The 23,568-nt window shown below is 41.5% G+C and overlaps 1 protein-coding gene across 1 annotated transcript in view; it reads right to left on the bottom strand.

Annotated features, from left to right (window-relative positions):
• Positions 1-2,339: 2,339 nt before the first annotated feature.
• LOC311133867 (protein phosphatase 1 regulatory subunit 12B-like) overlaps positions 2,340-23,568 on the bottom strand; it is a 34,929-nt gene continuing 13,700 nt past the window's right edge. The window contains exons 2-7 of the mRNA XM_084167473.1: positions 9,942-9,958; positions 9,595-9,706; positions 9,325-9,429; positions 5,981-6,040; positions 5,750-5,800; positions 2,340-3,080 (exon numbers count right to left, since the gene is read on the bottom strand). Coding sequence (XP_084023599.1) covers positions 2,994-3,080; positions 5,750-5,800; positions 5,981-6,040; positions 9,325-9,429; positions 9,595-9,706; positions 9,942-9,958 — 432 coding nt within the window. The 3' untranslated portion in view covers positions 2,340-2,993. The remainder of the gene's footprint in view (positions 3,081-5,749; positions 5,801-5,980; positions 6,041-9,324; positions 9,430-9,594; positions 9,707-9,941; positions 9,959-23,568) is intronic.

The raw sequence follows: 23,568 nt of genomic DNA, 5'->3' as shown, positions 1-23,568 counted from the left end.
TCTCTTCCTTCTGTAAACATTATGCATTGAGCAAATGTGTTAATACAGCATGTATCTATAACATTTTGTAAATAGCAGCATGTTTTAAAGATAAATCATAATTATATTGTGTATGTGTGTTTGTGTCCAATGTCATTTTGATAATAAAATGGAGAGAAAATATGCATTGACTGCACATTTTATGTATTTTCCCTTAAGGGTATGGGCCTCAACGTATGTCTGCATTGTATATGGATTTTACAGGCTATTTTCTTGCCTGGAATTCAAGTGTTGCTTTTTACTGTGTGGGTATTCATTTAGCAGACCAAAATGCTGCATGCTTGTTTTTAGTATTTGTTAATTGTATTATCCTTTCTATCTGTCTACTGTGGTCAACCCTAAATATTTTACTATATACTGGGGCTACAAGTCAAAATGCAATATTACTAACATTTCCTGCTTTCACTTGTACATGTGCATGGTCTTTGATGGCCAGGATTTATTGTGTAGTTATTGCAAAAGGGCAACATTCACTAGCTCTCTTGCTTTGTAATTATAAGTACCATAAGTGTTTCCTTCGTGTATCCTGCCAGAGGTTGTAGTAACCGCCTTATCAAAAATCATTTGTATCTGTTGTGTTGGGTTGACCAGTACTGGCCCATTACTAAGTCAGATTATGGTACTACACAAATTTAAGTCCAAGTACTAGACCATACTTAGACTGTTTAGTGACAGGCTCATGTTATCAGATCTAGCTCACTGTATAGGAGTCAAAGCATGGACTTGTAGCCCTCTTTCAATACCTCTTACATATTTGTACCCTGAGTAGACCTCTGCTTTCTGTAACTCATTGCTTAACATAACAGTTAAACGTGTCTTTTTTAGTATGTTGATCAAAATAAGAAGAAAAGCCATACAACTTGAGCACTGAAACATTAGAGCTCATCTGTGAGGTTAGTAACCTAAAATACTTCTTAGGTATCTACACTCTGAGCAAAGGTATATTACTACTCATATAAAAACCTTATAGAGATATTAACAGAGTGGCTGGTTCAGACTTTATCACTTTCCTATGACAGAATTGCTTAAACATGATCTCCTGAATATGTATATTTATATGTGAATTATATTATATTTGTTCCTCTATATAATCACCTGTACCAGCTCTGTTGGATTTTCACCTCACATTATATAATATGTGTTTTGCTTATAAATAGGTACTTAACATGATAATAGCGGTTATGTTTACCAACATTATTGGCATGACTTTGAGTTGATATTGTAAGATATACATGCCTCTGCATTTATGAAATCATATGACTGCTTGGCTTTTTGTGACGATCATATACGTACTTATGTTCGAAAAAGTTTAAATGAACCTTCAGTCATTCGTATAATTTGCACAACAATGTTTTTTAAATGTTAGCATAACGAGCCTATAGCAGCAAAATAGTGACATGTTAGTCGATTGCAAAATTGCATTCGTTTTTCCATGTCTCAGCACACATGCTCTTAATACTCTGATTGCAAGTATACAGCTGATTTGTATGATCCATACAGTATAAACTCCATTCCAGTAAAGCAGTTATTACTCAAAATATGAGTTTAATTGTGGTGATGAATGAATACTGTTACTTCCGCACTTGTTTTCCATATCCCTAGTATTGAGTATGCTTGGGTTGATTATTATTGTTTTATAGACCATTATTCTGTCTATTTTAAATGATTTAAATTGTATTTGCAATAGGACCAATAGCGCCTGTGTTCTTCTAACGTTTTCTCAGTGGACAACAGAAACTGAGTGTTTTTTTTCTCAAATTACTGCAATGCAGGCAACAAAATCCCTGTCTTCCTGGGTCTATGGAACTCTTTTGAGCATGGGGCGGACCCAAACAGTGCAGAGCTACATTCGCAATGCAATACTGCCAACCTTGCTGCTTAAAAAAGAAAAACGGTTCTTCTTTATGCATAGCGTTTTGATCCTCCGTGGTCACCATACTATAAGACTTCCAAAGAACTGTTCCCCTCTGCCTCGCCTCCTCACTCCCTCCTCTCCTTCTATACCATTCAACAACATGGACAAGGGAAATGCTTGAACTTGATTATTATACTTTTTTTTGTAGAGGTGTGTGTATGTGTGTATCAGTAGTTGTGCCTTTTGTGGATTGCATGATTTATTTCCCTGCCAAGGAACATGTTGTCCAGCAAAAATAATCCAAATCCTCCAGCTCTTGTATCAATATATCAGTCAATGTGATATTATTTAGAACCTCAAGGGAACCAAAACATGGAATGTCTCAACAGACGTATCTATATGTAATCATAGGAAATAAAGGCATTTTAAGTATGCTTGTCTTGCGTGGTTTGTAAACAATATATATTTTTTATTATATTTTCAAATTCACTTCTTCATATAATCTATACCTGCTTTATTATTGCTTACAAATGTGTACCAACCCTGATTCGCAATCATGTCATATATACGGTAGGCCTCTGCAGTAAGATGCATTACCACACATGACCAGTTGATGACAGTGCATACAAGAGATTGCATTGGATTGCAGCATAGACAATCATTATCAATAATTTATAAAAGGCGCAGGAGACTATTCAGGTGATGGAGTTTTAAATAAACATTTTAAATGTAACATAGTGATATAGAACATCATAATATATCAGCTGTTACACCAGTTTATAGATTAAACCTTTGTAGACAATCGTACAGTATAATTATGTGCTATGATGATATAAGTGTGCATTATAACAATCCATAAATACATTTAAAAAAATTATAATGTGCTGACTGTGTGTGAACACTATCTGTGTACAGTACAATCATCAACAGAAGACAGAGGAGAAAGGTGAAAGGAGCGTCAAGATGTGATTTAAAGTTGGCGCCTATCTGTCATTCCTATCATGATTTGAATGTAGTGGTGGTTGGTGGAGGTGATGGTGGTGGGGAAGTCGGGGTAAAAATTGGAAATAAAGCTTGGATCATCCTCTTCCTCCTCCTCTCACTTAGACAGTTTACTGATGACCCGGATTAAGGCTACGTTCTCGTCCTTCAGTCTCTGGTTCTCATTCTTCAGCTCTGTCTGGATCTGTGGAGGACAGCAGACAACAAGCAAACAGAGGAGGATTAGGGTTGGGGTTGGGGTTATTGAAATAGTACAGTGTGTAGATGTTATGTTTGTTAAAGGAAAAGCTAAAAGTTGAAAGTATACCAATTCAAGGTGATTTACTAAATATTGCAGTCCAAATGTGATATACAGAACAAATGACAATGACTAACACATTCATCACCCATCTCTCCTCCGAGTCAACTGGGGCCATACTTTCAAACATAAGCAACCATTCAGTTAAATGGGTTCTCCAGCTCAAAATGTGTATTAGTCAATTAAAATCGTTGATTTACTGTGACAAATGCTAAAATTGTAGCTTGTCCCATCAGAAAACATGGCACACGTTAGCCCTATGCTAACTTCAACAGGTGGCACTGATTATATAGTGTGTTGAAAAGGGATGCCTACAGCAAACAGCTTGAAAATGAAGATTATGAATGAATTGAATAAGGAGCTACCTCTTTCTTCAGCCTTGCACACAAACACACTGCTATTGGCTAATAATCATATTGAATAGGCTATATTACATGGACGTGTACACCTAAATGTAGGCCTACAATGTTTTATATGCATTTTTTATCTACTTTGTCACAGGTTAGTAGATTCAAAAAAGATTAGCATTACAATGTGTACAGTAGGTAATTTGCACTCTCGTTATCATCCTACCAATGGCAGTATTGCAGTTCTTTTAAATAAATTTAATTGCGAGTCTGCAGGACTCGAAATCGACATTCTTAATGTAGGAAGACAGTTGGCTGTCATTAGTATATTCTTATGTAGGCTACACTTACATGCAGGCTAACCGCTATGCATTGTTATATTGATCCACTTCGTCACATTCGTTTTGAATCGAGCATAAGGACTGGCAGTGAACAGTGTTTTCCTCAACAAAAAAGCGAGGGGGGTTCAAACCCACGGTTAAAGTACACTATCGATTGCAAGTCAACCACTTTAGCAGCGTGTACCACAGAGAAGTGATGATGACAATGATATGGCTACTATCTGACAAATCCATAAAGCTCTTCAGCTTTCCCATAAAAGCACATGGATGTGTGAAATTGATCAACAAAAACATTGGATTTTGTCATATAGGCTTACTAGTCTACCACTAGTAAGCCTAGTCAAGGATGCATCAGTTCAATATTGGCACATTACATTTTGTTACAGACTAACAGAACAAGTAAACCTTGAATTTGTAGGTTTAAAATACCCCTCTAGTGGCCAGGGTTGAACTATTTTAAGAAATGCCATTGATCGGTGGATATAAAGTCTAAGATCTTTCATAGGCTAATGAAAATGTTGTGCCAGTATAAAATCAGTACCACCTGTTGAGGTTTGCATAGGGCTAACGTGTGCCATGTTATCTGATGGGACCATCTACATTTACATTTACATTTTAGTCATTTAGCAGACGCTCTTATCCAGAGCGACTTACAGTTAGTGAATGCATACGTTTTTTTATTTTTTATTTTATTATTATTATTATTTATTTATTAATTTTTTTCTCCCCCCATACTGGCCCCCCGTGGGAAACGAACCCACATCCCTGCCGGCCAAACCCTCCCCTACAATCGAGCCTTCTATCACGTGCAAGTAAATCGATGCCTTTTCATTCCCTGATACGCATTTTGAGCTGGAGAACCCATTTAACTTTAAATGTTCACAAGTATGGCCCCACAGTGTTTGCCCACAGAGATAGTATCTCTCATTCAGAGATAATAAGAGGTTGTTGTCTGTACCCTGGTGTATGGAACACTGCAGATGCTTGTGGCAGTAGTGAATGCAGACAAATATCAATGGCGTACTCACTCAATGAATATCAATCAAAGCACTCTCACAATCCACAGCCAACGGGGCATAATGGTGACAAACAATGTAATCTTAGAATATCACATCACAAAGCAGTGCATTATAGGGAATAGATAGACAGACTAACACTATAGCACCAAGTCACATCTGTCTGCAGGGCGGCTTTGTGGAGAGTGTGTTTTGGCAATATGTTCTCTCTCTGCTGTGGCTCAGTTCAGTCTATTAGAGATGTTCTCAAGAGGGACAAGAACTGGCATTAAGCCACAAGAAAAGTGCCCTGAATTGGTCAAACCTTGAACATCTCTCACTATCAATTCAGTATCTTCAAGCAGGTTGGTATTTATTGGGATGACTCATGTACTGGAGGCAGCTCTGCAGGGTGGTCACTAGCTGGCACAGCCACAAAGTCATACAATCTGATTTTGAACCTAACCCTAACCTTAACCCTAACCTTAACCACACTGCTAACCGTATGCCTAACACTTACCTTGTTTTCATTAATTTGTACGTTATATAGCAAATTTTGATTTTGCAGCTGGCTCCCGAGTGGCACAGCGGTCTAAGGCACTGCATCTTAGTGCTCAGTGCTTGAGGCATCACTACAGACCCCCTGGTTCGATTCCAGGCTGTATCACAACCGGACGTGATTGGGAGTCCCATAAGGCAGCGCACAATTGGCCCAGCATCGTCCGGGTTTGGCTGGTGTAGGCCGTCATTGTAAATATGAATTTGTTCTTAACTGACTTGCCTAGTTAAATAAAGGTAAAATAAAATAAATAATCTAGTGGAAATTGCTCAGCTCTGCCTCCAAGACAAGATTATTGGAACTGGACAGATACCTTCACTTCATCTTCCATGTCTGATATCTTCTTCTGTAGGACACGTGTTTCCTACAGAGAGGAGATGATACATGTCACAATGAGACTAAACATGATGGGGCTATCAGCCTGACCATGACTTGACCTATGACCTATTAAAATAAAATATATCAAATAGACAAGTTGTACCAGACCAAGAGAGAAGTAAAAAGAAAGTCCATAGGCAAACATCCAGTGAGATAAGGATCTCACCCGTCTTTCTTTCTCAAGCATGGACCTCTCATTGGACCTCTCAGTCATTGTGATCTTTCTCTGCAATGCAAAAGTCCATGGTTAAAATGGCGAAAATGAGAACAGCACAATCCCTGAAACTGCAGACATTTCTCATATGAAGAGTTTCATTCCAAAACGCTATATATCCATTTTCAGATGGAGTCTATTGACGAACCCGTGCACCCGTGCGTCAATCAAAGCAACATAATAAGAAAATCCCTATCAAAATCTGTCAGTTTAAGCTAGAGATATCAAACACCGCTTTAGCTTGGCCACCTTCCACCGCATCCGACTATCGGCCTTCCGCATATCTAAGTGGAAGGTGGCCGAGGGAGAGGGGGGGTTCAGCTTTATGTTCAATTTGGAAATTAGATCTCTACCAGGCGGTTGAGAAGTCAAAAGAGGATCATATTAACAATGCCACATTAGAAGGGCAATTTGCATAACATAAATTACTTTAGGTCTGCTTCAGTGGCTGTCATAGGTAGGTAAGCATTGTTAAATGAGGACTGATGTCAAATTTGGACACATGATGGTAATTTTGTGTGTCCAAAAATGTATATTTAATTATATTGAAATGAATGCGTTTTCAGGTGGTGTATAATGCAATATCACCCAAAGTGGTTTTCTTCCATTTCAAATTAGCTACTGTACATTCTTCCATCACGTTTCCCACATACATGACAAAGAGTAGTTTTCTATTATAGCATTTTTTGTATTACTATTTCTATGACTATTTATTACTATTTACCATATTCTTATTCCTAACAGAAATGGTGCAATATTCATCGCTCACCAACTGATTTCCTGCCTTTTATCCCATATCTTTGGTGACCGATTTTGAGTTTTCTTACAGTTCTCTGATTGGGCAAAGTTAGAGTGCCACAACACTGAACTGCAGCCACCCAAAAGGATACAAATGATGTAAATTGATGTAGGAGGGCTGGGGAGACGACCAATCAAATTTTTTTTATATCTACTTAAAATTTAACATTTTAGTCATGTAGCAGACGCTCTTATCCAGAGCGACTTACAGTTAGTGAGTGCATACCTTTTTATACTTCTAAATCCTCTGTCAAAACATGCTCAACGAGACGGTTGAGGATAGGGTTAAAGGGTTAAAGAACTTATGAAAGAGATTGATGTGTTTTTTCACCACCTAATCAAGGCATGGGGTTGTTCAATAACAGACATGTATTTGTTTGAAATCTACAGTATCACGTGATGGTTTCATTTCAGAGAGACAAATAATCATGTTTTGTTGCAAAACGCTATATATCCGCCTGAGCCTCACTCAAAATAATAAGTAGTACTGGTAGGTTTTACACAGTCAAATGTGACAACTAATTATATTTTTAATAAAGTAATGTACAAATTATACATTTGTGACATCAATATTGATATCAATACAGTACTATGAGGTCTGTATATAAAATATTTATATTTGCCATTTTTGTCATTTAGCAGATGCTCTTATCCAGAGTGACTTACATTCATTCATTTTAAGATTGCTAGGTGAGAGACAAGCACATATCAGTCGAATATACAGGATAAGACAATTCCATTCCAGCTAAACAATGGATAATTAGCGTTTTGCAACAAAAGCCATTTTAATACACATCTAAAATCTATGAATGAAAAAACAGTAATATTTTACACACACATGAAGGCAGCCATAAGCAATCATTTCTGATGAAAGAAACACAAATGTAAACGATTTGTGGACATAGCGTTTTGGAACGAAACTCTTCAATATTTACCTTTGAAAACAACCATGGTACTGTACTTCACAAATACCAATTCCCAAGCATTTTCCTCTTGGAATCAGCCAAAGCATTTTACTACATAATCTGTCATAGTTCTCACTACTGCATTTTTCCTGATTCTATTGTGCAGTGGTCCATGTAATAGGACATGGAAGAGTTACTCCACCATGTATTTGACAAGAACTGTAAATTGGGAATCACAATGATACGTCATGAAATGGCACAACCATACATATACACTACAAGTATGTGGACACCCTTTCAAATGAGTGGATTAGGCTATTTCAGCCACACCCGTTACTGACAGGTGTATAAAATAGAGCACACTGCCATGCAATCTCCATACACAAACATTGACAGTAGAATGGCCCGTACTGAAGAACTCAGTGACTTTCAACATGGCACCGTCATAGGATGCCACCTTTCCAACAAGTCAGTTCGTCAAATTTCTGCCCTGCTGGAGCTGCCCCGGTCAACTGTAAGTGCTGTTAGTGTGGAAATGTCTAGGAGCAACAACAGCTCAGCCTTGAAGAGGTAGGCCACACAAGCTCACAGAATGGGACTGCCGAGTGCTGAAGTACGTAACGTGTAAAGATCGTCTGTCCTCGTTTGCAACACTCACTACCGAGTTCCAAACTGCCTCTGGAAGCAACGTCAACACAAGAACTGCTCGTCGGGAGCTTCATGAAATGAGTTCCCATGGCCGAGCAGCCGCACACAAGCCTAAGATCACCATGTGCAATGCCAAGCGTCGGCTGGAGCGGTGTAAAGCTTGCCGCCATTGGACTCTGGAGCAGTGGAAACGCGTTCTCTGGAGTGATGAATCACGCTTCACCATCTGGCAGTCCGACTGACAAATCTGGGTTTGGCGGATGCCAGGAGAACGCTACCTGCCCCAATGCATATTGCCAACTGTAAGTTTGGTGGAGGAGGAATAATGGTCTGGGGCTGTTTTTCATGGTTTGGGCTAGGCTCCTTAGTTCTAGTGAAGGGAAATCTTAACACCACAGCATACAATGACATTCTAGACGATTCTGTGCTTCCAAATTTGTGGCAACCATTTGGGGAAGGTCCTTTCCTGTTTCAGCATGATAATAACCCTGTGCACAAAGCGAGGTCCATACAGAAATGGTTTGTCGAGATCGGTGTGGAAGAACTTGACTGGCCCGCACTGAGCCCTGACTCAACCCCATCGAACACCTTTGGGATGAATTGGAACGTTGACTGCGAGCCAGGCCTAATCGCCCAACATCAGTGCCCGACATCACTAATCCTCTTGTGGCTGAATGGAAGCAAGTCCCCGCAGCATTGTTCCAACATCTAGAGGAAAGCCTTCACAGAAGAGTGGAGGCTGTTATAGCAAAGGGGGCACCAACTCCATATTAATGCCCATGATTTTAGAATGAGATGTTCGACAGGCAGGTGTCCACATACTTTAGTGTACTTTTTCATTGGACTCTTCTGCAAACTGGTAATTTTCATCCGTTTTATTTGATGTTTGGGATGAGGGTTTGAGCTATTTTGTGTGGCGGATGAATACCAGTTAGGGATAATCACCTGTGTGACTTTCTCCAGCTGAGTCTGTACCAACACCAGCTCCTGTTTACTGCCCTGCAGCCGGGACTTGAGTCTCTCATTTGTAGACATGGCCTCCTCGTACATCTGCAATATACAGGATGCAACAGCAAACTCAGACACAGAATATCATAACATGCCACAGCATTTTACTATTACACTTTACTTGAACCCTCTGTCATAATGGCCACATAATACTGTCATTATCATGATATAACAGATGTCACAACAGATCATTGCATTTCAGGTTGCCTTCTTATAGTCCGTGCATCCTGCCTCTTCCTCAGCCTTTTTCCGCGCTGCCATTCTGTTTTCCCTGCGAGCATCATAGGCCTCTCTGTCGTAAGCACCAGACGAGTCCAGCCTGAGGGAAAGATAGGACAGATATTCCAAATGACTGAACCTGAACCTACTTCACTGTGTCAGAGCTTGATCGTCAATATACTTTTGACCCTAATTGTAATAAAAGTCGGGTGCAATGGGGGCCTGAGTAATAAAGTTGACCAATGGCTGTTAGGATGTGTGTGAATGCCTGGTAATGAAAATCTGAAGCCCTCCTGTGTCTTTTGATAAAGTGAACTGAGATGAAAGCAGCTTACCTGGACACTCTTTCATGCTGAAAACAAACAAAAAAGATATGTCACTTACAAAATGCATAAAACAGTAGTTTGAATGATCTTCAACACTGAGGTGTAATGTCTTCTTCCAGGTTAATATTGCACACTCAGACCGTAACTTTAGCCTGTGACAGTACTTTAATCAGCCTATGCTTATTGGGCTTTAATGAACAGGAATAAAATAGGAATGTGTTAGGACTTGAATCAATATTATGTTACTCAAAGAGAAACAGTTTTCAATAGCTTAAATTGGCTCCAGTCGTCTTGGCTCCCAGAGGATTGGGTTGTGCACCTTTGTGCCTGTGATGTACTGCACACCAGCCTCATTCTGACATGGCATGAACAGGTCAAACCACACGCATGCACGCAAGCACACCCCAAAAGTTGCATATTTCAGCATTAAACTCTGAAACTGTTTTAAAGTCACCTTTGGCCTCATGGTGAAATCCCGGAGCAGTTTTCTTCCTCTCCGGCAACTAAGTTAGGAAGGACGCCTGTATCTTTGTAGTGACTGGGTGTATTGATACACCATCCAAAGTGTAATTATTAACTGCACCATGCTCAAAGGGATATTAAATGTCTGCTTTTTATTTAACCATCTACCAATAGGTGCCCTTCTTTGTGATGCTTTGGAAAACCTCCCTGGTCTATGTGATTGAATCGGTTTTAAATGTACTGCTCGACTTAGGGACCTTACCAATAATTGCGTGTGTGGGGTACAAAGATTAGATAGTCATTCAAAAATCCTGTTAAACACTATTATTGCAAATGTTTACTCCTGAACTGATTTAGGCTTTCCATAACAACGGGCAATACTTACTGACTCAACATTTTGAAAAACATAATTCCATTTTGACATTATGGGGTATTTTGTGTAGGCCAGTGACAAAAGGTCTCAATTTAATCTATTTTAAATTCAGCCTGTCACAACAAAATGTGGAAACATTCAAGGGGTGTGAATAATTTCTGAAGGCACTGTAACGTCCTCTGTTAGCTGCTCGTCTGTCTGTCCCATTGAGGTATAAAATAACTGGAGACTGCGTACAAGATGTCCGACTGTTGTCGGTAATCTACTCACGTTCGCATACTTCACATGCACACTAGCACTCAGTGTGCACAGGGAGCAGCGATGATGTCAGCACGTCATCCAAAAACATGCAGACATTGGGATGAAAATAACATGTTAATATCTTCGGCTGTCAGTGATGGGGGGAAAAATGTGACAATTATTTGAATAATTCAATGGATGTTTTGTGCACAAAGGTGATGACTAAAGTGTCAGCTGATAACAACCATATTACAAGATTCTAGCAATGAAGGCAGCCCTTCTACTTACTCAGAGTTGGATGAACTCATTGTGTGTGTGTCTCCGCATGCATTTTAAAAGGACCAATTGGGCTAGACCGGTAACGTTGTTGATTGAACTATGGCTTATTTTACAAGCCGTGTACTCTGTTCCTTCGTTGTCAAAAACACATCTATAAAATGTAGCTAAAACATTGCTCTTTCCTTTTAATGGCTCTAATGTTATTGATGGGTCCTTGGCTTCAACAAGATGTTGCAATTCATCTCTTGAAGGCTTCATCATTCACTGATGTACATTGGCATCTGAGGTAAAGTAGTGACTGTCTACAACTGGAGTGAGTGAGTCGACGGAAGGGGGAGGGGGAAAATGACAATTTATTTTGTATAGATTTGTATTAAGTAAACAATATTTATTTTATGAAATGCTCCACACATTACATATTTCTAACCCAAAAGAAAAAAACTCAGTTCATAACAATTCATAACTATTCCCGTGCCTGTGGTCTTTCGATCCTGTCCCGCGGGACCTGCAAGACCAGCGGGAGTCCTGTTCCCGTGCCAAACTCTAATGGCCAGGAATGGATTACATCCAAAACTTCCACTTCTGCTGTCTGTCAAATGTCAAACCTGTGACTGGTGTTGGTGAGTAGGTAAGTAGATAGCTGGTACTACTTTTGGTTATACAACATTATTTGATCATCCTAGCGAGCCAGGCTAGCTATGATACCACAGATGAAAGGGGAATGATACTGTTGCTAGCTAAAAACATCAAGCTAACATGTAATGTCATGTCACACGTCAGAAAAAGATGTGCATAGCTTACTTCAGCTAGCTACCTTGCCAACAACAGCTAACTCAACGTGACCAAGACAAAGGAGATGATTGTGGACTACAGGAAAAAAAAGAGGACTGAGCACGCCCCCATTCTCATCGACGGGGCTGTAGTGGAACAGGTTGAGAGCTTCAAGTTCCTTGGTGTCCACATCACCAACAAACTATCATGGTCCAAACACACCAATAACATTTGATTTGATTTGATTTAACTGTATTATTGGCATTTAGGGTCAATACAGAAACGATCAAGAGTAGAGACAAACTTTCTCCCCACGCAGCTGAACATTGTATGCTGGAAAACACTTGGTTTGTTATTTTGGATTAAATCAAAAACGCTATTCATAAAAATGAATACAGAACTTGTTTTTGCGTGGATTCCACGACGCGGTTAGCTTTTAACAGCTAGGACCGCTATTTCTTGTCCCGGAATCCTGCTTAAGAGACAGGTTGAAGCCTGCTTAACAGAGATGCTAAGATGCTAGCCATCAAGCTAACAAAGTTACTACCAGATTCATTTAGCAATGGAGCCCTCTTTGTCTGGAGAACTAAATGAACGGTTCCAGCGCTGTAGGAGCTGTATCTATTACGCTTTGTTTCGGGACAAACCGGATCACTCAGAGTTCCAATGCGGCAATTGTTTACTTGCCGAGGATTATAGGCTTGAGGTGGCTTCCTTGATCATGCAGGTCACCAGCCTACGTAAGAAACTGGGGAAAACACAGAGTGGAATGTTTACATTTTCTACGACGGTGGCTGGACGGCGTTCACGCTTGTTTGATGCATCTCCGCCTTCTCGTTTGTCCTTATCCGACTGGCCGGTGTTGCCCAGAGCTCCCCCATCTGAAAGCACCGTCAAAGGAGCACAGCATGAGGAGAAAGGAAAATCAATGATGGTCGCATGTCACGAGCCGTGGAAGCTGAAGACAGTGACCTCCCGCAAAGCAGTCTACACTCCCAACGAGAGGCCCAGAGCGGATACAAACAACAAATAGTTTCGCCGTCCTGGAGCCTGATCTTCCAGCACCTTCGTCGCTGGGGGTGCCTGTATCTGCGGCCGCAGTGTGTACTACTACGATTTCGAAGTCATCAACCTTCCGTCCCTGCTCTACATCGAGCAGGGCTTCTCCATCTGTCGGAGGCCTGCATCCTGTGAAGTGTGGGAGTGGGCGAAGTTCCTTGTCCTTCTCGCCAGCCGTGATTTTGGGCAGCTCCATGGTAAGAAATGTGACTGTTCCTGGTGCAAAAACAATGTCCTATCCCGGAGCTCGAGTAAATGACATTACTAAGCTGCTCCCGAATGTACTAAATCAGGACATGGAAATCGATTCTATCGTAGTCCATGTGGGTTTTAATGACATTATGAAGGGCAGCTCTGAACAGTTGAAACTGGATTTTAAAGAACTGACTGACTCACTGCTAGACACTAACACAAACCCCATCATATCTGGCCCTGTGCCCTCTCTGAATCGTGGCATTGAACGCTTTAGCAGGATTCTTGCTCTTCACAATTGGCCACGTGATTATTGCAGCTCAATTGGTGTAACATTTGTTGACAATTTCGATACCTTTTGGAAACAAAACACGTTTTATAAGGAGGATGGGATCCACCCAAATCATTTGGGTTCCTGGATCCTTTCACAGCATTATAAGGCTGCGTTGAGACAATGACTTACCAATGGCCCAGCTCAGCTAATCCCTACCATTGTGACGTAGAGTTGTCAAAATGCTTCAGCAAATGTACATTACAACAGGGGCGTAGGTAGACACAATATAAGTAACCTAATTTATGTCCCTCTAACTGCCCTGAATGCCTCTGCTGATCCTACAGCTATTGTATGCAGTAATCATGTGCCTAAGAACCAGATTTATACTGTTAGCACTGAGCCGGTGTGCCCGAGGAGGAAGGCCACTGTGTGCAGCTCACCCTGCACTAACATAAACAACATGACCACATCTACCGCTGCTAAGTTTCCCAGTAAAGCAATAAAAACAAGTAAGCATCCCAGAAGAAAAGTGCTCAAAATAGCCCACGTTGACATATGTATCTTAAGAAACAAGGTTCATGAAATCAATCATTTGCTAGTAACAGATGACATTCATATTCTGACTATATCTGAAACTCACTCAGATAATACCTTTGAGGATACAGTAGTAGCAATACAAGGTTATAACATTTACAGAAAATATAGAAATGCCAATGGTGGAGGTGTTGCTGTTCAGAACCACATTCCTGTGAAGATTAGAGAGGATCTCATGTTAAATACTGTTGAAGTAATATGGCTACAGGTTCATCTGCCTCACCTAAAGCCAATTCTGGTGGGAAGCTGCTATAGACCACCAAGTGCTAACAGTCAGTATCTGGATAACATGTGAGAAATGCTTGATAATGTATGTGATATCAATAGAGAGGTATACTTTCTGGGTGATTTAAATATTGACTGGCTTTTATCAGGCTGCCCACTCAAGAGAAAGCTTGAAACTGTAACCAGTGCATTCAACCTGGTTCAGGTTATCAGTCAACCTACCAGGGTAGTTACAAACAGTACAGGAATTAAATCATCAACATGTATTGATCATATCTTTACTATTGATTCGTTTGATAGCCTCCCGAGTGGCGCAGTGGTCTAAGGCACTGCATCGCAGTGCTTGATGTGCAACTAGATATCCTGGTTTGAATCCAGGCTCTGTCGTAGCCGTCCGCGACCGGGAGACCCATGGGGCGGTGCACAATTGGCCCAATATAGTAGCCAGATCTAGGAAAACCAAAGGCTGGGCCTAATATTGTGTATAAGAGGTAATAATAATAAGCCATTTAGCAGACGTTTTTATCCAAAGAGACTTACAGTCATGCGTGCATACATTTTTACGTATGGGTGGTCCCGGGGATCGAACCCACTACCCTGGTGTTACAAGCGCCATGCTCTACCAATTGAGCTACAGAGGACCACAATAAGTTTTGTAGTGATTCCTATGTTGTTGATGTAAAGAATATATGTTGGTCCGTGGTGTGTAATGAGGAGCAGACAGACACTGCACTTGACACATTTATGAAATTGCTTATTCCAGTTATTAATAAGCATGCACCCATTAAGAAAATGACTGTAAAAATTGTTAAATCCCCCTGGATTGATGAGGAATTTAACAATTGTATGGTTGAGAGGGATGAGGCAAAAGGAAAGGCAAATAAGTCTGGCTGTACAACCGATTGGCAAACGGATTGCAAATTGAGAAATCATGTGACTAAACTGAATACAAAGAAGAAGAAACAACACTATGAAACAAGGATAAATGACATAAAGAATGATAGTAAAAATCTTTGGAGCACCTTAAATGAAATTTTGGGCAAAATGGCAAACTCAGCTCCATCGTTCATTGAATCAGATGGCTCATTCATCACAAAAACAACTGATATTACCAACTACTTTAATAATTTTTTCATTGGCAAAATTAGCAAACTTAGGCATGACATGCCAGCAACAATTGCTGACACTACACATCCAAGTATATCTGACCAAATTATGAAAGACAACCATTGTAATTTTGAATTCCGTAAAGTGAGTGGGGAAGAGGTGAAAAAAGTATTGTTGTCTATTAACAATGACAAGCCACCAGGGTCTGACAACTTGGATGGAAAATTACTGAGGATAATAGTGGACGATATTGCCACTCCTATTTGCCATAATTTAAATTTAAGCCTACTAGAATGTATGTGCCCCAAGGCTTGGAGGGAAGCAAAAGTAATTCCGCTACCATAGAACAGTAAAGCCCCCTTTACAGGCTCAAATAGCCGACCGATTAGCCTGTTACCAACCCTTAGTAAACTATTGGAAAAAATTGTGTTTAACCAGATACAATGCTATTTTACAGTAAACAAATTGACAACAAACTTTCAGCATGCTTATAGAGAAGGACATTCAACAAGCACAGCACTTACACAAATGACTGATGATTGGCTGAGAGAAATTTATGATAAAAAGATTGTGGGGGCTGTTTTGTTAGACTTCAGTGCGGCTTTTGACATTATCGATCATAGTCTGCTGCTGGAAAAACGTATGTGTTATGGCTTTACACCCCCTGCTATAATGTGGATAAAGAGTTACTTGTCTAACAGAACACAGAGGGTGTTCTTTAATGGAAGCCTCTCCAACAAAATCCAGGTAGAATCAGGAATTCCCCAGGGCAGCTGTTTAGACCCCTTACTTTTTTCCATCTTTACAAATGACATGCCACTGGCTTTGAGTAAAGCCAGTGTGTCTATGTATGCGGATGACTCAACACTATACACATCAGCTGCTACAGCAACTGAAATAACTGCAACACTTAATAAAGAGTTGCAGTTAGTTTCGGAATGGGTGGCAAGGAATAAGTTAGTCCTAAATATTTCCAAAACTAAAAGCATTGTATTTGGGTCAAATCATTCACTAAACCCTAAACCTCAACTACATCTCGTACTGAATAATGTGGAAATTGAGCAAGTTGAGGAGACTAAACTGCTTGGAGTAACCCTGGATTGTAAACTGTCATGGTCAAAGCATATTGATACAACAGTAGCTAAGATGGGGAGAAGTATGTCCATAATTAAGCGCTGCTCTGCCTTCTTAACAACACTATCAACAAGGCAGGTCCTACAGGCCCTAGTTTTGTCGCACCTAGACTACTGTTCAGTAGTGTGGTCAGGTGCCACAAGGAGGGACTCGGGAAAATTGCAGTTGGCTCAGAACAGGGCAGCACGGCTGGCCCTTAAAAGTACACAGAGAGCTAACATGAATGACATGCATGTTAGTCTCTCCTGGCTTAGAGTGGAAGAGAGATTGACTTCATCACTGCTTGTTTTTTTAAGAGGTGTAGACAAGCTGAATGTACCAAGCTGTCTGTTTGGAATGCTGGCACACAGCTCGGACACCCATGCATACCCCACGAGACATGCCACCAGAGGTCTCTTCACAGTCCCCAAGTCTAGAACAGACTATGGGAAATGCACAGTACTACATAGAGCCATGACTACATGGAACTCTATTCCACATCATGTAACTCAGTCAAGCAGTAAAATCAGATACAATTATGGAACAGCGCAGACTGTGAAGAGACACACACACACACAAACACAGGCACACACAGCATTCGCAAACACATGCTAACACACACACATTTTAATATTGTTATTTTTCTGTATTATTGATTTAGTATTGTACATATGTTATGGTAGAGTAGTGTGTAATAAGGTGTTGTGTTATGTATTGTTTTATTGTATGTAAATTGTGGTTGGACCCCAGGAAGAGTAGCTGTTGCCTTGGCAGCCGCTAATGAGGATCCATAATAAATACAAATACAAATACAGAGCAGGTATTTGGATACTATTTAGTAACCACTTTGCTTTCAATAATGTTCTAGTACTACAAGTATAGCTATGGCTCTGGCAGCAAGTAGCAAAACATGTATTGGTATTTTATTAGGATCCCCATTAGCTGTTGCAAAAGCAGCTGCTACCCTTCCTGGGGTCCACACAAAAGATGAAACATGACATTATACAGAACATTAATTGAGAAGCACAGCTCAAGGACAGAACTACATCAATTTTAAAAAGGCACACACGTAGCATACAGTGAGGGAACAAATGCTTTTCTTTCATTATATATATTTTTTTATACATGAACATGATGGCTCACAGTTCATTGTTGGCATTTCCTGCCTAATTTTGCCCACTTTGCCAATGAAGTAATCATTGAAATAATTGGCAACATCAAATGGTTTTGTGATGAGTAAGCAATCTGATTTTAATGAAAGATGGAGTTTAATTTGTCTTTCTGCCCATAATTTCATTTAAAGTACTCTAACGTTTTTTTTCTATCATTCTTTATATCATTGATCTTGGCTTCATAATACAGCTTCTTATTATTTTTGTTGAGTTTAGTCACATAATTTCTCAATTTGCAGTAAGTCAGCCAGTCAGATGTGCAGCCAGACGCCTTTTGCCCCATCTCTTTCAGCCATAAATGTTTTCAATTCCTCATCAATCCATGGAGCCTTAACAGTTCTAAAAGTCAGTTTCTTAATAGATGTATGTTTATCAATAATTGGAAGAAGCAATTTGATAAATTCATCAGGTGCAGCGTCGTAAAAATGTTTTAAAATGTTTTCCTTGGTTTCTCAAATGACTGCCTCGCCTGGTTCACCAACTACTTCTCGGATAGAGTTCAGTGTGTCAAATCGGAGGGCCTGTTGTCTGGACCTATGGCAGTCTCTATGGGGTTGCCACAGGGTTCAATTCTTGGGGCGACACTTTTCTCCGTGTATATCAATGATGTCGCTCTTGCTGCTGGTGACTCTCAGATCCACCTCTACGCAGACGACACCATTTTGTATACATCTGGCCCTTCATTGGACACTGTGTTAACAAACCTCCAAACGAGCTTCAATGCCATACAACACTCCTTCAGTAGCCTCCAACTGCTCTTAAACACTAGTAAAACTAAATGCATGCTTTTCAATCGAACGCTGCTGGCACCCGCCCACCCGACTAGAATCACCACTCTCGACGGGTCTGACCTAGAGTATGTGGACAACTACAAATACCTAGGTGTCTGGTTAGACTGTAAACTCTCCTTCCAGACTCACATAAAGAATCTCCAATCCAAAGTTAAATCTAGAATCGGCTTCCTATTTCGCAACAAAGCCTCCTTCACTCATGCTGCCAAACATGCCCTCGTAAAACTGACTATCCTACCGATCCTTGACTTCGGCGATGTCATTTACAAAATAGCCTCCAACACTCTACTTAGCAAATTGGATGTAGTCTATCACAGTGCCATCCGTTTTGTCTCCAAAGCCCCATACACTACCCACCACTGTGACCTGTACGCTCTTGTTGGCTGGTCCACACTACATGTTCGTCGTCAAACCCACTGGCTCCAGGCCATCTATAAATCACTGCTAGGCAAATCCCCGCCTTATCTTAGCTCATTGGTCACCATAGCAGCACCCACCCGTAGTCTGCGCTCCAGCAGTTATATCTCACTGGTCATTCCCAAAGCCAACACCTCCTTTGGCCGCCATTCCTTCCAGTTCTCTGCTGCCAATGACTGGAACGAATTGCAAAAATCTCTGAAGCTGGAGACTCTTATCTCCCTCAATAACTTTAAACATCAGTTGTCAGAGCACCTTACTGATCACTGCACCTGTACACAGCCCATCTGAAATTAGCCCACCCAACTACCTCATCCCTATATTGTTATTTATTTTGCTCTTTTGCACCCCAGTATCTCTATTTGCACATAATCTCTTGCACATCTAGCATTCGAGTGTTAATACTATTGTAACTATTTTGCACTATAGCCTATTTATTGCCTTACCTCCATAACTTGCTACATTTGCACACACTGTATATATATTTTCTGTTGTATTTTTGACTTTATGTTTTTTACCCCATATGTAACTCTGTGTTGTTTTTATTGCACTGCTTTGCTTTATCTTGGCCAGGTCGCAGTTGTAAATGAGAACCTGTTCTCAACTGGCTTACCTGGTTAAATAAAGGTGAAATAAAAAAAATAAAAAAAATAAAAAAATGTGATCGATACATGTGGATGATCTTGTTCCTGTAGTGTTTGTAAACACCCTGGTAGGTTGATTAATAACCTGAACCAGATTACAGGCGCTGGTTACAGTGAGAAGCTTCCTCTTGAGCAGACAGCTTGATGAAAACCAGTCAATATTCAGGTCCCCAAGAAAGTAGACCTCTCTGTTTACATTACATACGCTATCAAGCATTTCACACATATTATTTAGATACTAACTGTTAGCACTTTGTGGCCTATAGCAACACCCCAAAAGAAAGGCTTTAGATGTGCCAAGTGAACCTGCAACCACAACACTTCAACAATACTTGATCAATACATGTTGATGATTTCATTCCTGTGCTGTTTGTAACTACCCTGGTAGGTTGATTGATATCCTGAACCACGTTGCAGGCACTAGTTACAGTTTGAAGCTTTATCTTGAGTGGGCAGCCTGATGAAAGCCAGTCAATATTTAAAATCACCCAGAAAATATACCTCTCTATTGATATCACATACATTATCATGCATTTGTGTGTGCTGCGGGGTTGAAGCTACGAAACCATAGGCTTGGCTCTCTCATCCCTTCCAGACTTCTGGGAGGGAGGGTGGAAAATGAGCCTGGCATAGCGGATGTAAGCAATGTCCCCACGCGCTCTGGCAGCTTTCATGGCTGGGATAAGTTATTTTGTCTTCTGGCGCACAGCTTCAGGATACTCCTCGTTGAGGAAGATAAACGTTCCTCTGAAGTTCTTGGCTCCTTCCAGAACAGCTACATTGTCCTTGAACCTCAGGAACTTGACCACTATGGCCTGGGCCTGTCACCTGGGCCAGTTTTCCAGTTCTGTGGGTGCGCTCCACTTCAATCTTCCTGTGGTCCATCTTCAATTTCTCCGAGATCATTTCCCTCACTTTGTCCTCAGACTCCGTCCAGGTCTCATGTGGAGATTCTGCAATTCCGTCCACAACCAGGTTGTTCCGCCTTGATTGTCCCTCGAGATAATCGGATTTCTCCGTCATTGTTATCATGGATTCACACACAGAACTGATGTCCTCTCTCAATGACTTACAGATTGATGTCATCTTGCCGTTCTCCTGTTTAAACTCATCGAGCTATCCCTGGGAAAACTGCAAACTGTTCTTCAGGTCCTGGACCTTTTTGGTCAGGTCCATTCTGGTCAGGTCCATTCCATTATTGTATTAGTTGACTTCACCAGTATTTGGACAAAACACTTGAAGCTATTTTCACTTTGTTGTAACAACTTCTTGTAGAACTATTTTTATTTGTTTAAAAAGATCCTTCACCTGTGATAAAGAGACACCACGGTCCTCAACGGTACTCCCACCAGCTTTGGTCTTTGTCATGGTAGCTAGCAACGTAGGTTACGCTGTTACTCCTCGCAGTTCCAGACAGGGCAGGTCACAGGGAAGATTGAAAACAACAACAGACAGCAGGGAACTAGACAGCCACAAACTCGGAACAATCCGCGGTCTCAGCCACAATGGCTAACCGCGTCGCAGGCTGCGTTCAAGCCCTCAAGAAAACCCTGCTAGCTTGATAGGCAGTGATCTAGCAGTTAGGCTAGCTGCTACGCCAAATAGCTCCTCAGACCCGGCCTTGGTCAGCAGGATCACTGGACAGCAGTCCCAGCAACTGATGCCAACTTTGTCGCGGGATCCAAACTCAAAGTTAGCAAGTATTCAGCAATGTACAGAGCTGCCATGCTGGCACTTGTGAATTAGCTGTGTATCATGATCTATGATTGGCTATGTTCAACTGTGTATTTACTTCTGGCTTCTCTCAGTCCCTCCCTCTGTGATATAGGAGCTGGGTCAGATCTGTAAGACAGGCTGCTTCTTGACCAGTATCTGTGACGAGAGGGGCCTGGAGCTGATCTACACTGCCATGCACATCAGGTGCTGGCAAACACCTCAGAAGGGACTAAAGGTGATTACAATTAAGACAGTACATCACAAGTGTTTAGTAATATAAGAATCAGAATCACCTTTATTTGCCAGATACATGTGCATGTACAAGGAATGACAATAGAATGATAATAATAATAATGTTTACACTGTATTTCATATAGAAGATGAAATACAGTGTAAACATTGTTATATTAGTAGAACACGGCTTCTACAGAATTATGTGAAGAATGGTTTATTCTACATGGAACTGTTACACTTGAAAGTTATCAAAACACTTTGCTTACAATATCTACATAAGTTCAGCAATTGCACTCTTCTCCCCCTGGAGGAAGCTTAGAATTGGTCAGAATATGGGTATGAGAAGAGTGCAATTGTCCTGCATCTGCCTGTAGTTATTAAACTCTGCCTGCTGGACCCATGAGGCAAACTGTGTCATCTCCAGGATGGAGTGTAATGCACTCCACCCCTCCTGCCACCTGACTGCACCGGTCCATAACCTGTAAAACATTACATAGATGGAAGCAACTTCATCAGTCACTGGAGACTTAAAGACAGAACTTCACCCAGAGAGCTGTGAATGACAGTGTGTGGTTAGACAGCCACATCCTTATACAGTTGAAGTCAGAAGTTTACATACACTTAGGTTGGAGTCATTAAAACTTGTTTTTCAACCACTCCACAAATGTCTTGATAACAAACGATGGTTTTGGCAAGTCGGTTAGGACATCACTTTGTGCATGACACAAGTCATTTTTCCAACAATTGTTTACAGACAGATTATTTCACTTATAATTCACTGTATCACAATTCCAGAAAATTATGTCATGCTTTAGAAGCTTCTGATAGGCCAATTGACATCATTTGTCACGGATTCTGCTGAGGCTGCCCCTCCTCCTTGCTCGGGCAGGCTGCGGCGTTCGTCGTCACCGGAATACTAGCTGCTGCCGATCTATGTTATATGTGTCTATGTTGCACCTGTTGTCGATGTCACACACCTGTTTCCTATTTGTGTAATCCCGCCTACCCTATTTAACCCAGGTGCTCCCAATGTGTCTTGTGCGTGGTTGTTTTTCGTTTCGTGTGTCGTTTGGTGAGCGGGTTAGTTCCTTCCTGCGTGAAGGTATTGCTGTGTTGTTTTCTTTACTCAAGTTCAGTAAAGTACGATTCCTCGAGTTCTGTGTCCTGCGCCTGACTTCGATCCACCGCATTACACTGACACTCGTTACAGAACCACGCACCATCTATGGAGTCAGCAGATACAGCTCGTCAGTCCGAATCTATGGAGGAACGTTTTCAACGACAGGAGAGTGTCATCCAGGTGCTCGGCACCGCCATGGAGAGGGTGATGAACACGATGAACCGTTGGGAGAGAGGTGGCCTTCCCACACCTCCTCCAACCACTCTACCACCCATACCACAGACCACCTCTTCTCCACCTGGGCCCAGTGGGTTTCGGCTCTCGCTCCCGAGGGCATATGACGGTACACCAGCCGGGTTTCCTGCTCCAGGTAGAGCTCTACCTGGCAACCATCCACCCGGCGCCCTCGGGATACGAGAGCGTGTCCGCCCTCATCTCCTGTCTGTCGGGGAAGGCGCTCGAGTGGGCCAACGCCGAGTGGGGAGGAATTGATGCTGCATCGGTCCGCTACGAGGAGTTCACCCGTCGCTTCCGGGCGGTATTCGATCATCCACCAGAGGGGAGAGCGGCGGGCGAGCGTCTGTTCCACCTACGACAGGAGAGGAGGAGCGCCCAGGATTTTGCGCTGGAGTTCAGGACATTGGCAGCCAGCGCCGGATGGAATGAGAGGGCCCTGATCGACCACTATCGGTGCAGCCTAAGGGAGGACGTTCGGCGGGAACTGGCCTGCAGGGATACCAATCTCAATCTGGACCAACTGGTGGAGATGTCCATCAGGCTGGATAACCTGTTGGAGACCCGCGGACTTTCTGATCAGGGCTCATTCATTCCATCCCCCAGCACCTCCGACTCT

This window comes from Coregonus lavaretus (genome assembly GCF_964263955.1).
Source record: "Coregonus lavaretus genome assembly, chromosome: 8".
NCBI classification, from domain to species: Eukaryota; Metazoa; Chordata; class Actinopteri; order Salmoniformes; family Salmonidae; genus Coregonus; species Coregonus lavaretus.
Note: the sequence above shows the minus strand (reverse complement) of the source record. Positions and strands in the feature narration are given on the sequence as shown.